General features: G+C 51.2%; 1 protein-coding gene across 2 annotated transcripts in view; it reads left to right on the forward strand.

The window, feature by feature from the left end:
- The first annotated feature begins 7068 nt into the window (after positions 1–7068).
- PPP2R2C (protein phosphatase 2 regulatory subunit Bgamma) overlaps positions 7069–12674 on the forward strand; it is a 161667-nt gene continuing 156061 nt past the window's right edge. The window contains exon 1 of one of the 2 annotated variants that reach the window (XM_043448360.1): positions 7069–7367. In XM_043448360.1, coding sequence (XP_043304295.1) covers positions 7298–7367 — 70 coding nt within the window. In that variant the 5' untranslated portion in view covers positions 7069–7297. Of the gene's footprint in view, positions 7445–12674 lie in introns of both variants that reach the window. The other variant, XM_043448361.1, reaches the window with a different exon arrangement.

The raw sequence follows: 12674 nt of genomic DNA on the forward strand, positions 1-12674 counted from the left end.
CAGTTTCCCCATTTGTAAAAGGGAGACAGTAAAAATATTACGTCTTTGGGACGTTGGGAAGATTAATTTGAGTTAAATATAAAGTGTTTAGAACAGTAGTTGGCACATACAAATATATAAATGTTTGCTGTTATTGTTGGGAAGAAAAATTAGAGCACTTAACTGAAGAACATGAATGAACATCTGAATCAATATACAGACAGATCATGCCCATGAATGGGACAACTTAGCATTAGAAAAATATCATTTTCCAAGTGGGAAATATCATTTTCCATTTGACCTATAAGTTTAAATTTATAAATTCTTTGCCGTTTCAAGAAAAGTGACAACAGGGATCTGATAAACTGAAATTTTATATAGAAATGCAAAGGTCCATGAATAGTCAAGACAATTTTGAAGAAAAACAAAGACTATAGCATTTGATCTATTTGATATTGATTTATTAAAAAACTATACTATCTAAGACACATGGGCCAGATAAAAAGACCAATGGAATAGAATAGAGAGTCCAGGAACATGCCCACATATATACAAGAACTTGGTATAGAAGAGAATTGGCTTTATAATTAGAGAGAGAAAGATAGGCTAGTCAAGCATTGATTTGGATACCAGGTTCTTCATATGGAAAAAGTATATAGTTAGATCCCTACTTTCCTCCAAATAGAACATTATGCTCTAGAGGGGCTAAATGTAAATATAGACATTCTATAGCCTACCTTCATACTCACAAGATAGAGATTTAGTGAATGAGACAAAAAGGCAAAATAGTTCAAAGAAAATACTGATAAATTTCACTACATCAAAATTAGCAACTTCTGAAGGAAAACAGTACCACAAAGTTAAGAGATGAGCAACAAATTAGCAGAGAATGTTTCATAACACACATAAACAGACAGAGAACAGGTAGTAAAACTATATAAGAAGCTCCAGAAAATCAGCAAGAAAAAAGCCAAAAGGGAATAACAGGCAATTCTTAGAAGAGAAAATGGAGATGCTCAACCTCACTAGCAATCAGGAAATGCAAATTAAACTACTACCGGCTATCAGCTGACCCACCAACTTAAGGTGCATTTACGTCAGTTTCCGGTGCCACTCAGAATTCAACATGTGCTGCGCTTAGTCACTCAGTCGTGTCTGACTCCCTCTGACCCCATGGACTGCAGCCCACCAGGCTCCTCTGACCATGGGGATTCTCCAAGTAAGAATACTGGAGTGGGTTGCCATGCCTTCCTCCAGTTGATCTTCCCAACCCAGGGAAGATCGAACCCAGGTCTCATGCATTGCGAACAAATTCTTTACCATCTGAACCACCAGGGAAGTCCATACAGGAGTATAAATTGTTTCTTGATGTGGCAACATATAGGAAGTGAAATATGTACATATACTGTAACCCTGCCTCCAGGTGTCCCCCCTGGAAAACCATTACACTTGGGTGTGAGGAATCAGGTAAAATGATGTCATGAATTGCTGTTTGAAACTCCAACAAGTTGGAAACAACCTAAATATCCATCCAAGTGGGTGGAGAGGATGAGAGAAATAATAAATTAATTGTAGACACTGGTATGCTTGTCAATGTTTAACCACCCCTATGTGCTACGATTCATGGGGTCGCAAAGAGTCGGACACAACTGAGCGACTGAACTGAACTGAATTGATCTAGGGGGAAGGGCTTTCCAGATGACTCAGTGGGTAAAGAATCTGCTGGCAATGCAGGAGACGCAGGAGACGTGGGTTCAATCCCTGGATTGGGAAGATCCCCTGGAGGAGGGCATGGCAACCCACTCCAGTATCCTTGCCTGGAGAATCCCATGGACAGAGGATCCTGGCGGGCTACAGTCTGGGCTACAGTCCATAGGGTCACAAAGAGTCTGGTAAGACTGAAGCGATGGAGCACATGTGCATGCAACAAGGTGGAAAAGCCAGAATCTGTAGCATTTGCTGATTTCTGTGCTATAAATATTCCCAATAGGGCTGATTTCTAGTTACTACTGTGATATCACTGAACACAGAGCCTGGAAGAGAAACACAATCGGCTCCCGCAAGAAGGTTCTCGGGGCAGGCTCCAGCACACCATTGATTGTTTTCTCCCAGCATTCGAGATCAATGAAGAAAGTAGATAGAGCTGAAAAACAAGGCTTAGGAAAAAAGCAATTTGCAATATGGTGCAATCAATATGATAATGTTTGCATACATTTTTAAATTACATGAAATGATACAATGCATGAACATGTGTTAAAGAATAGAACATGGATGAGAAGAAAACAAATTCAGGGACAGTGTTCACCTTTGGAAAGAGAATGGGAGGATTAGGGCTAGAAAGGGAAGCAAAAAAGCTTCAATGTCTCTGATTCTATTTCTTATATTTAAAGATCGGAAGCTAACATGTTAGAATTTTAATATTGATTCCTTTAGAATCAATATTCAAAAGGGGGGATTGTAATAATAAACTCCAGTCTCTTGCTTATTTGAGCTATCTCATTAAAATAAATGGGGCTTCCCAAGTGGCACTAGTGGTAAAGAACCCGCCTGGCAATGCAGGAGACATAAGAGACGCCGGTTGGATTCCTGGGCTGAGAAGATCACCTGGATCAGGGCATGGCAACCCACTCCAGTGTTCTTGCCTGCAGAATCCCACAGACAGAGAAGCCTGGCGGGCTATGGTCCACAGGGTCACAAAGAGCTGGACACGACTGAAGTGACTCAGCATGCTCACACACACATTAAAATATATGCAGAATATAAAGGATGGATCATGGTTGTGTAGAAACAAAACTTTACCTAGAAAGGCCCGGGAATGAGACACTCCAAAAGGTTTCTGGTACAATGAATTCAGGACCATGCCTTGTCTATCTTCCCTTATGTACACATTTTCTATTATGTGTCACTTCTGCGGTGGCAGAAAGTGACTAAAATTGTGAGCGTGGGACCAGATGGCAGGCCTGGGTCCTTCCCTGATGACACGGCTATCTGATGGGTCTCAGCGCAACTCAGTGTTGTTAGACGGTCTCCATCCAGAGGCCCTGTGACCTAGACTGGGAGTGGGCGGGTGGGTTTCTGTCTAGCCTTTCACTGGAGAAAAGATCCATCCAAGTAATGCTTCAGGCAGCTTCTCCAGGGCAAGACAGACGGTTCCCAGAGGTGAAAAGAGACCATCTTGACCTCCCTGTGGGAACTCCCTCTGGGTAGTCACAGAGGGGGAAGGTGGCAGAGAGGTAGTTGCATCAGTACCAGCTTGTATGGGCTGACTGTACAAGCTCTGGAGCCTCACAACCTGGGTAAATCTCAGCTCTGCCACTTACCAGCTGGGTGACTTAGGAAGTGACTCGGTGTTTGTTTATTCATTTATAAAAAGAGCACTGTAGTAGGTTGTGTTATAATGCAAAACATTTGTACTATATCCTCCCTCCTTGGTGGAGGATTGTACTTGTGTGTGCCATTAAGGCCATAGGTCATAAGGTCATTAACGGCCATGTAACCTGTAGTGTTCCTGCCTGCCCTTTGAACTCATGAGTGGTGGTTATGTGACTTACTTGGGCCAATGAAGTTCTAAGAGTGAGCTCATGACCCCGATCTCTCTTTCACCTCTACCATGACCCCAGCAATGCCCAGTGTAGGGCTCCTCCATCAGCCTGGATCCCAGAGTAAAGATGACAAGGGTCAGAGCTGCAGCCAACTTGTCAAGGGCATGTGGCACGAGTGAGAAGTAGATTCCATAAGGCACAGAATTTTGAACGGTCATCCATTGTTTCAATACAACCTAGTTTTCATTCTGGCTGAGACAAGAGTCTTCATGTATTTGAGGACAGTACAAGATAATACATATGAAATGTTTAGCCACCACCAGCTGGAACACAGGGATGTAGTGGTTTCCACAAGAGAGGTTATGTTGCAGTGAAAAAACAATCCACAAATCTCAGTACCCAAACACAGCGCATATTTATTTCTCACTCATCTTATACATCTAATGGGGTCCATGTTCTTTGTAATCATGCATGGACTCTGGCTTACAGAGGCTTTATCTTGACATTTACTTTTCCAAGGCCCTAAGTCAGAAGACTAAAAGAACTTAACATCCAACAGAAAACAAATTAAGTGTCCATCACCAGGAGGGTACATTATACAGTGTATCTGTATAATGGAATACTATACAACAGTGAAAAATGAACAAACCACATATATAAACCATATATAAAAAATTAAGTGAAGCTCAGAAACAATGTTGAGAAGAAGAAATCAGATAGAAAAACATTCATATTCTATGATTGTATTTACAGAAAGACCCCCACCCCCCACCAGCAAAATTACAGTGTTAGAAGTCGAGGTGAAGGTTATCTTTTGGGCAGATAGTGGGTTATGAGAAAGACCTTGTGAGGACAGCTGTGGCCTCTTTTCCTGATGTAGGTGATGGCAGTTACACAATTACATCTCAGAAGGGTCCTCTCCACTCTCTCTTTATAAAATAGACCCCCATCCATCTCCATCTCTGCACCCCACTTTCACTTCTCACTTATCATGACCTCCATGTTATATAGTCATATTGTCTTGCTGATCTTGCTGTACTAATAGGTCAACCCCATAAGAGCAGAGAGTTTGGTCTGTTCTGTTCTCATTACCACTGTGCCGGAAATGTGCCCTCACATAGTAGGTGCTCAACAAACATTCATCACAAATGAAAGAATAAGGAGGAGGCCATAGAGAGAGAGAGAGGGGATGGAGTCAGGAGGACAGACAGGCAGTAGGATGGTGAACTCAGCTTTGTGCCAAGAAACAGAGATGCCTCCAGATTTAAGAGAGGAAGCAATGGATGGCGTCAGGTTGAGCGGGGTTGGGGTGGGAGTGAGCAGAATGTTGAGAGAGGAGCCTTGGCGCTGGTGTGGGAGTGCTTCAGAATGGAGGAGACAGTTCTCAGGAACCCCGAGGGAGTCAGAGGAGACTTCACGGGGGAGCAAGTGCCTGAAACTGAGCCTTAGGGCCCAGCAAGTTTCAAGACCATAAACTCCCAGGTCCCCAGCCTGGCTCAGAGGCTGATGAAAGGGGTGGATCACTGTGTTGGGCCAGGTCAAGCCCCTATTCACAGTGATCCAGGGTATCCTAGAAGATGGGGTGGATGTTTCAGGTCTCATGGATGGGGTGAGGGGTCTTCCCAAGTTCAGAGAGGTGAGGTTCAGCCTATGATAACAACTAACATTCCAGAGCACCCATGAGGCCAGGCCCCTACTAAGCATGGACTGGCCACACTAGCCCAGTGATCATATCCATTAAACAGGTGGGGTTGTGCTTGCCCAGGGCTCCCTCACTGTTAGGGCTTGAACCCAGTCTGTCCGTCTTCCAGTGTCTGAGGTCACGGCCACTTTCCGTACTGAGTTAGAGAAGGGAGAGGGGAATGGACAGAGAGTGGGACTCCGGTGTTAGGTGCAGGGGACCAGAGCAGCCCAGGCTGGTGGATGAGAGAGGGTGTGAAAGTTAGCCTGTTTCACTTCCCTGGTGGCTCAGATGGTAAAGTGTCTGCCTGCAATGTGGGAGACCAGGGTTCAATCCCTGGGTCAGGAAGATCCCCTGGAGGAGGAAATGGCAACCCACTCCAGAATTCTTGCCTGGAAAATCCCATGGACAGAGGAGCCTGGTAGGCTACAGTCCATAGGGTCAAGAAAGAGTCAGATACAACTGAATGACTTCACTTTCACTTTTCACATCCAGAGGGTCCCTGCATTTACCTGGCCCTTGCACTGAATCTACATACCTGTGCTAAGAGGTGGGCGTGCTTGAGGAAGCTGAGGTAGGGGACAGGTGGGGGACCTGTCCAGGAGATGTTGGCAGAGCCTCAAGCTGTTCCTGGGTCCTGCCCTTTCAATTATGCCCTGCAGGGTGCTGGTGGGGGTGGGGAGGAACTTTCACCTCCTTATAGATTTATTCTGGGTGTTTCTAAGGAATAAAAGCCCAGCTCTAGCTTCAGAAACTCCCTCTCACTCCCCAGCCAGAAACCTTAGGGGGCTTCCACCTTCTCCAGCCTTTCCCATCACCCCAGCCTCCTGGCTTAGTCCCTTCTGGACTCTTCTGCCTCCACTGCAGTTTGGGGAATGCCTGGAGTCCCCCTTCCCCCCCTCCCCAACAGTTGAGAGGAGAAGAGCATCACAGAATTGCAGGGGTTCGAGAGACCAGCTGCACCCCCACCTGGGTTTTGGCCCCCTATTTCAAGCCAAGGGCCCCTTCAGCTCTGGTACCTGTCAGGGGGCAGTCTGCACCTTTCCATCTCTCCCTTTCCAAAGAGGTGTTGCTGAACACCTAAGAAGGCCTGCTGGTCCTTGCCGTTGGGCAGAAGTGTATCCATTTACCCACCCCCAACACCTCTGAAGCTCCCCTTCTCTTCTAAGCTCCCCACCCACCAGGAGTACCTGGGCACGCAAAAAAAGTGAAGTCGCTCGGTCGTGTCCGACTCTTTGCAACCCCATGGAGCCCGCCAGGCTCCTCCGTCCATGCGATTTTCCAGGCAAGAGTACTGGAGTGGCTTGCCAGTTCCTTCTCCAGGGGATCTTCCCGACCCAGGGATTGAACCCGGGGCTCCCGCATTGCAGGCAGACGCTTTACCGTCTGAGCCACCGGGCACGCAAAGTGGCCCCCAAATGCTCAGCTGCCCAGTGCCTCCCGCCAGCTGGTCACCTCCTTCCTCCCTCGCTCGCTGGCAAACCCAGGGACCAAAGGTGTCCATCCGTGAGACTGAGAGCGCAGAGGGGCAGCTTCTGCCGGGGGGCGCGGCTCCACCTGCAGGGTGCTGGGCGGCGGGCACGCGGCGGGAGGCGCGGGCCGCGGGGGCGGAGAGCGGGCGGTGCGAGGGAGGGGCCTGCGACAGCGGCGGCGGCGGCGGCGGCGGCGGCCCCAGTCCGCGCAGCCCGGCTCGGCCCCGGCTCGGTCGGCGCAGCGCCGCGCGCGTCCCCTCCCGCCGCCGCTGCCGCCGCCGCCGCCGCCACAGCCAGGCGCACGGGCACCCAGCCGCCGCCGCCGCCGGGGCGCACGGACGCAGCGCGCACCGCCGGCCGGGATGCGCGCCCGGGACCCGGCCCGTCCCCACCCGCGGCCGCCGCCCGCCTGCCGCGCGCAAGCCTGACCGCGGCGCCCGCCTCGGCCGCCCTCGCCCGTTCCCCGGCCGCCCCCTGGTCGAGCGATGCCCGCCCTCCGGGGCCCCGGCGGCCCGCGCCCCTGCTAGGCTGCGGCGGCATGGCCCGCGCGCCCGGCGCGACCTCTGCGGATTGCATCGGTGTGCGGCGGCGGGGCATGCCCAGGGCACCGGGCACGGCCTTCAATGGGCGAGGACGCGGACACGCGGAAAATTAACCACAGCTTCCTGCGGGACCACAGCTATGTGACAGAAGGTAACGTACGTGTTGTCTGAGGCCCCTTCCGGCCGGCCGCGGCGTGGGGATGCCGTCGCACCGAATGCCCTCCGAAGGTTTGGACCGCGCGCTGTGTGTCGTGTCCCCCCCACCCCACCCTACCCCACCCCCGCCCCGGTCCGGGAGGGAGGGAGCCGGAGGGCGCCGGTCCCCTGCTGCTCGGTAGCCGGACAGGGCAGCGCCCTCCTCCGCGCCGCCCTCCGGCGGGCAGCTTTCCGCCTCCAGGCCCGGTGGCGCCCAGAGTCGGCCCCGGCCCTCATTTTTTGTAAAGGCCACCTCTGCGGCTACTCTGGTGAAGACATCCTGGGCGCTTTTAGTGGCTTAAAATCCTGGGTTTGCCCTTTCATCCCAGTCCAGAGCCCGGCAGAATTTTCTAGGCTGCCCACTACCCGCAGACTAAGAGCGACCCAAGAGGAGGAAAGAAAAAAATCAGTGGCCAGATTGCCCCAGAGGCTCGAGGTTTTCGGCCCCTCCCTGTGCCCAGAAGCAAGGTCCCTTAGCCGGTGAGAGAAGGCGGCTGGTTTGGGGTGGATCTTTTCTTCCTGGTGAATAAAACGAGACAGGAACAGCTGACCCTACACTGTCTGAACCCCAAAGTGGGACCTGCTACCCCAAACGGGCCCTGCATTGGAAATCCCCTAAATGGGCCTTACTCCCCACTCCGAGGCTGGTGGGATCTAGAGGGTCAGCGACCCCTTCTTATAAGCCAGTAGTAACTTCAAGGGTCCCCCGGCTCCGCCCTGCCCAGGGAACGGTGAGAAGCTCCCAGGCCTTAGCCAGGCGCCCGCGGATTGGAGCCTCCATTGCGGATGGGGAAGGGCCGGCCGCGCGGGGTGTCGGCACGCATTGGTGGGGACGCCTTGTGCCCGGAGACCTTCCTGGGCTAAGGGGCTTGACTGCGTCTTCCCTAGGGGCTGCCGGACTGGCTGCAGAGGTGTTGGTGGGTTTTAGCAAGAGGTCCCCTGGTGGGTGCTTCCGTGGGAGGGGCCCAGGGCTTTGCGTGCCGCGGGGCTGGGGCGCGTGGGAGCCCGGGTCAGGAACCCGTGTGGGCTCCGAGCGGTGGTGACTCGACTCCGGGCGCTGTCCAGCCAGCGCCGATGCCAGGCTCCGCCGGAAACGAGGCCGAGGAGCCCCTCGCGGGAGCCCTGCGGAGGCCTTGAGAGCGCCTGACCAGCGCCGGTGGGCTTCCAGGCTTCCCGACCCAGGGATGCTGAGGCTGGGTGTGTGACCTGGGCGGAGTATATAGGCTGGAGAGTGGCGCTCCCCGCTCCCCGGAGGAGAAGCGCTGAGTCACGCTTTGCTGATAGGTGTGTAGGGAGAGGGGGCAGGGCTGCTGGGGCTAGCTGAGGGCTCTGCCTCAAGTTAGAGGAAGTGGGGGTCCGGGGCATCTGAAAGGGGTCTTTGTCGCCGGCCTTGGAGAGGCCGAGGAAGGATCAGTGTGTTTCCTGGGTGTTCTTTCTGCTGGCAGCCTGCTGAGAGGCAGAGGTGAAAGGCTGCTGAGTTGCTGGCAGGTGCCCCAGTGGTCTGGCTGGAGCCAGGAGAGGAGATCTTGGCAGGTCATCCTGATCTGGCTTTCTGGAGGAAGCCTCTGCTTTCTCATCTCTGCACGCAGGATGCTGGAACAAGGCGCTGGACTCTGTGACTTAGAGTAAAAAGTACTGCCTGACTCATAGTGGACATTGGCAAACCCGAATTTCTTCTTTATCCTGTCTCTCCCCGTTTTTCTCACGAATTCACCAGCTCTTAGAAGGGAGGAACAAGGGAGACGTGCGTAGTTATCAGAGTAGGGGGTGATGATTGTTAATTCTTCATTCATGCAACACATATTTACTGACCACCTACTAGTGTTTTAACCCTGGGGATTGGACACAGGTCCTGCCCCCCGGCAGCCTGTATTCTAGAAGGGAGCCCCGTTATGTGGACAGATCTCTTTCCCCATCTGTGAAATGGGAGTAAATAATACCACCCTGCCTACACGTTTTAGGGTTTATGTGGGGCTTAGGTGAGATGGTGGGCTTCCCTGGTAGCTCAGACGGTAAAGAATCCACCTGCAATGTGAGAGACCTGAGTTCAATCCCTGGGTTGGGAAGATCCCCTGGAGGAGGGCATGGCAACCCACTCCAGTGTTCTTGCCTAGAGAATCCCCATGGACAGAGGAGCCTGGCAGGTTAGAGTCCGTGGGGTTGCAAAGAGTTGGACACGACTAAGCGACTAAGCACCGCACAGCACAGGTGAGATGGTGGATGAAGGACTAGCCCCAGAACTACAAATTGTGAACTGGCAGCCTACGTGTGTGGAGAACCCATTAGGTGTTGAGGCCTCACAGGAGCTCCGCATACCCCACATGCCCATTTTATAGACAAAGAAACTGAGGCTTAGCCTTTGTCCACATCCCAGGCTGAATCCCACTGTGTGCAGGGCATAGGGCTCCAGTCCTAGGGATGCAGCGAGGAACAGGATTCAGAGTTCCTGCCCTCGGAGAGCAGGGTCTAGTCAAGAAAGCAAGAACAATAATTATTAGAATTATATGAGATTTCTGGCCACCCTGCATGGAAACAGACCTTCCTACGATTGCGTCTTGCCCACATTTTGTGCTCAGAGCACAGAGCAGGTCACAGATTTGGGTGTCAGACAGCACACGTGCATGCTCAGTCGAGTCCGTTGTGTTGACTCTTTGTGACCCCATGGACTGTTGCCTGCCAGGCTCTTCTATCCATGAGGATTCTCCAGGCAAGAATACTGGAATGGGTTGCCATGCCCTCCTTCAGGAAATCTTCCCAACCCAGGGATTGAACCCATGTCTCCTGTGGCTCTTGCATTGCAAGCGGATTCTTTTACCACTTGAGTCACCGGGGAAGCCTCAGATGTCAGACAGACTTGCAGTCAAGTCCTACTTCTGAATCTTCATGTGCTATGCAACAGGCACAAGTTACTAAACCTTTCTGAGCTTCACTTTCCCCCTCTAAACAGAGAAGTAATAATGACTTGTCTTAAAGGATTGTTGGGAATATCAGTGGTTATGCTAATATAGACCACATCTGGCACGGTGCTTTTGGCCTATTGGAAGCATTTTATACATGGTACTGTTAGAATTTTAAAGTCTTGTTCCTGGAGGAGCTTCACAAGCAAATAATGGATGCTGGGAGTTTGTAAAAGTGCCAGGTGTACAAATCCCTGTTCCAGCTGGTCATTTGGCCACAAACACTCACAACACCCCAGTGACTGTGATCTACTTCCTGTTCCTTAAGGAGGGTGTTTTTTTTTTTTTTCTTTCTCTCAAGGTATTTGCACTGGCTGTGTCCACTACGTGGAACACCCACCTCCTGCTCTTCCTTCTCATCCTTTAGGTCTCGAGTTAAATGTCATCTTCACCAGTGGGAGCCCAGTTCCCCAGTTTCCTCTTGTAAAATCCCAAATGCCTTAGGTTTTGTTAGTCATTCACACCTTGTGATCACTAGGCATGGACGTGTGTCACCGTGGAGCACAGAAGACTTTGCAGAATGGATGTGTGTTGGGGGAGAGCAGTACAGTTAAGGTTCTCAGGACAGTGGAAGGACCTGAGCCCTAGAGAAAGGGGTCCCAGGGATCAGAGAATGCCAAGGACTCTCTGTTTAGAATTTTCTCAAGAGCCAGATACGACTCCAAGAAGGACTCTTCCTGGCTGTGTTCTCTTGCTGCAGTCCTAGAACTCAGGTTTTCATTTGTTTGTTTAATCTTGAAGTCGTGTCCAACTCTTTTTGCAGCCCCGTAGACGATAGCCTGCCAGGCTCCTGTGTCCATGGGATTTCCCAGGAAAGAGTACTGGAGTGGGTTGCCATTTCCTTCTCCAGGGGATCTTCCTGACTCAGGGACTGAACCCAAGTCTCCTGTGTTGGCAGTTGGATTCTTTATCTCTGAGCCCCCAGGGAAACCCGGACTCAGCTATAGGGTGAGTTAAATAGACATTTCTAGGCTAGACTGGATCTAAGAAATACGTTCATCCTCTTTCATGCAGTAGCATTTACCAAGCACATCCTTCTCTGCATCTGGGTCTGGGCAGGCAGGGATGAACCAGGGTACTTCCATTCCCCCTTGCAGTGACTGGTTCGAAAATGAACATGGGAGTCCTTTCTGGAGGTTGAGTGGAGAGTAGAGAGAGCTGCAGGAAGCTGGTCCCTTTCTTGTGATGGGACATGGAAGCCCCCCCGGCAGCTGCCTTGAGACCATGGTGGAAGCCGGTCTTAAGCCAACAATACAGTTGCTGCCAGAGTAGACAGTGAGTGAGATGTTGGTGACTCCTGGATTAACCAGGCCTAATGTCCACCCTACCTCTGGGCTTCCAGTTCCGTAAGCTGCTATATTTACTCATTGCTTCAGACTTGAAGCCACGTCTCTGTTATTTACAGCCAGCAGCACCCCTACCCATACAACTTTTACTGATGGTCAGAAAAACAGAAAGGCTGCCCTGTCACTCATGACCGAAACACAAGATGCTTAAAACCAGGAGGTGGCTGGGTTTTGTGTGTGTGTGTTCCGTTTTGGAAATCCTCTTTGGCCTCTTTCACGCACTCAAGTTAAAGTTGCAGAGTTTTGATTTCCCCTCCTGGTGCTTCTAGCCACATGAGGGAATCCCAAGATCTGCTACCTAGGTTCCTGGTGGGGTCTAGAGACCTGCATTCCTGGTGAGGTCTGCTCTGGGTCTGTAATCTTGGGCAGGAGCCTTAGTTTCTGTTCCAGGTTCTTCCACAGATCACTTGAAATGAGGGATGTGCAAGTGTTTGATGTTGTTGGATCATCTCTGTGGACTCCCCACCATGCTTTGTGAATGGAATACATTCAGTGGACTCATGGCATTAAATGGCTTGGTGCATGTGATCATACCCAGCCCAGGGCCTGGGGCACAGTCAGGACTTAATAGATATTGTCCATAAATAATAATGTCTGTTCTTTAGAAGTTGGAGTCAGACTAGCTCTTAGCTGCATATTCCCTGGTGGCTCAGATGGTAAAGGCTCTGCCTGCCATGCAGGAGATGGAGTTTGATCCCTGGGTTGGGAAGATCCCCTGGAGAAGGGAATGGCAATCCACTCCAGTATTCTTGCCTGGAGAATTCCATGGACAGAGGAGCCTGACAGGCTCTGTAGTACATGGGGTTGCAAAGAGCCGGACATGACTGAATGACTAACACACCTACAGCCCATAGAACTGTCAGACTGGCTGACCCAACTTCATCTCCAGCCTTAGGGAAATTGAGCTGAGAGGGGAGGTTATGTCTGACAGTGACCTGAGCCAGCCCAGAGGGAAAGCGG

Source organism: Cervus canadensis, chromosome 26 (genome assembly GCF_019320065.1).
Source record: "Cervus canadensis isolate Bull #8, Minnesota chromosome 26, ASM1932006v1, whole genome shotgun sequence".
NCBI lineage: Eukaryota > Metazoa > Chordata > Mammalia > Artiodactyla > Cervidae > Cervus > Cervus canadensis.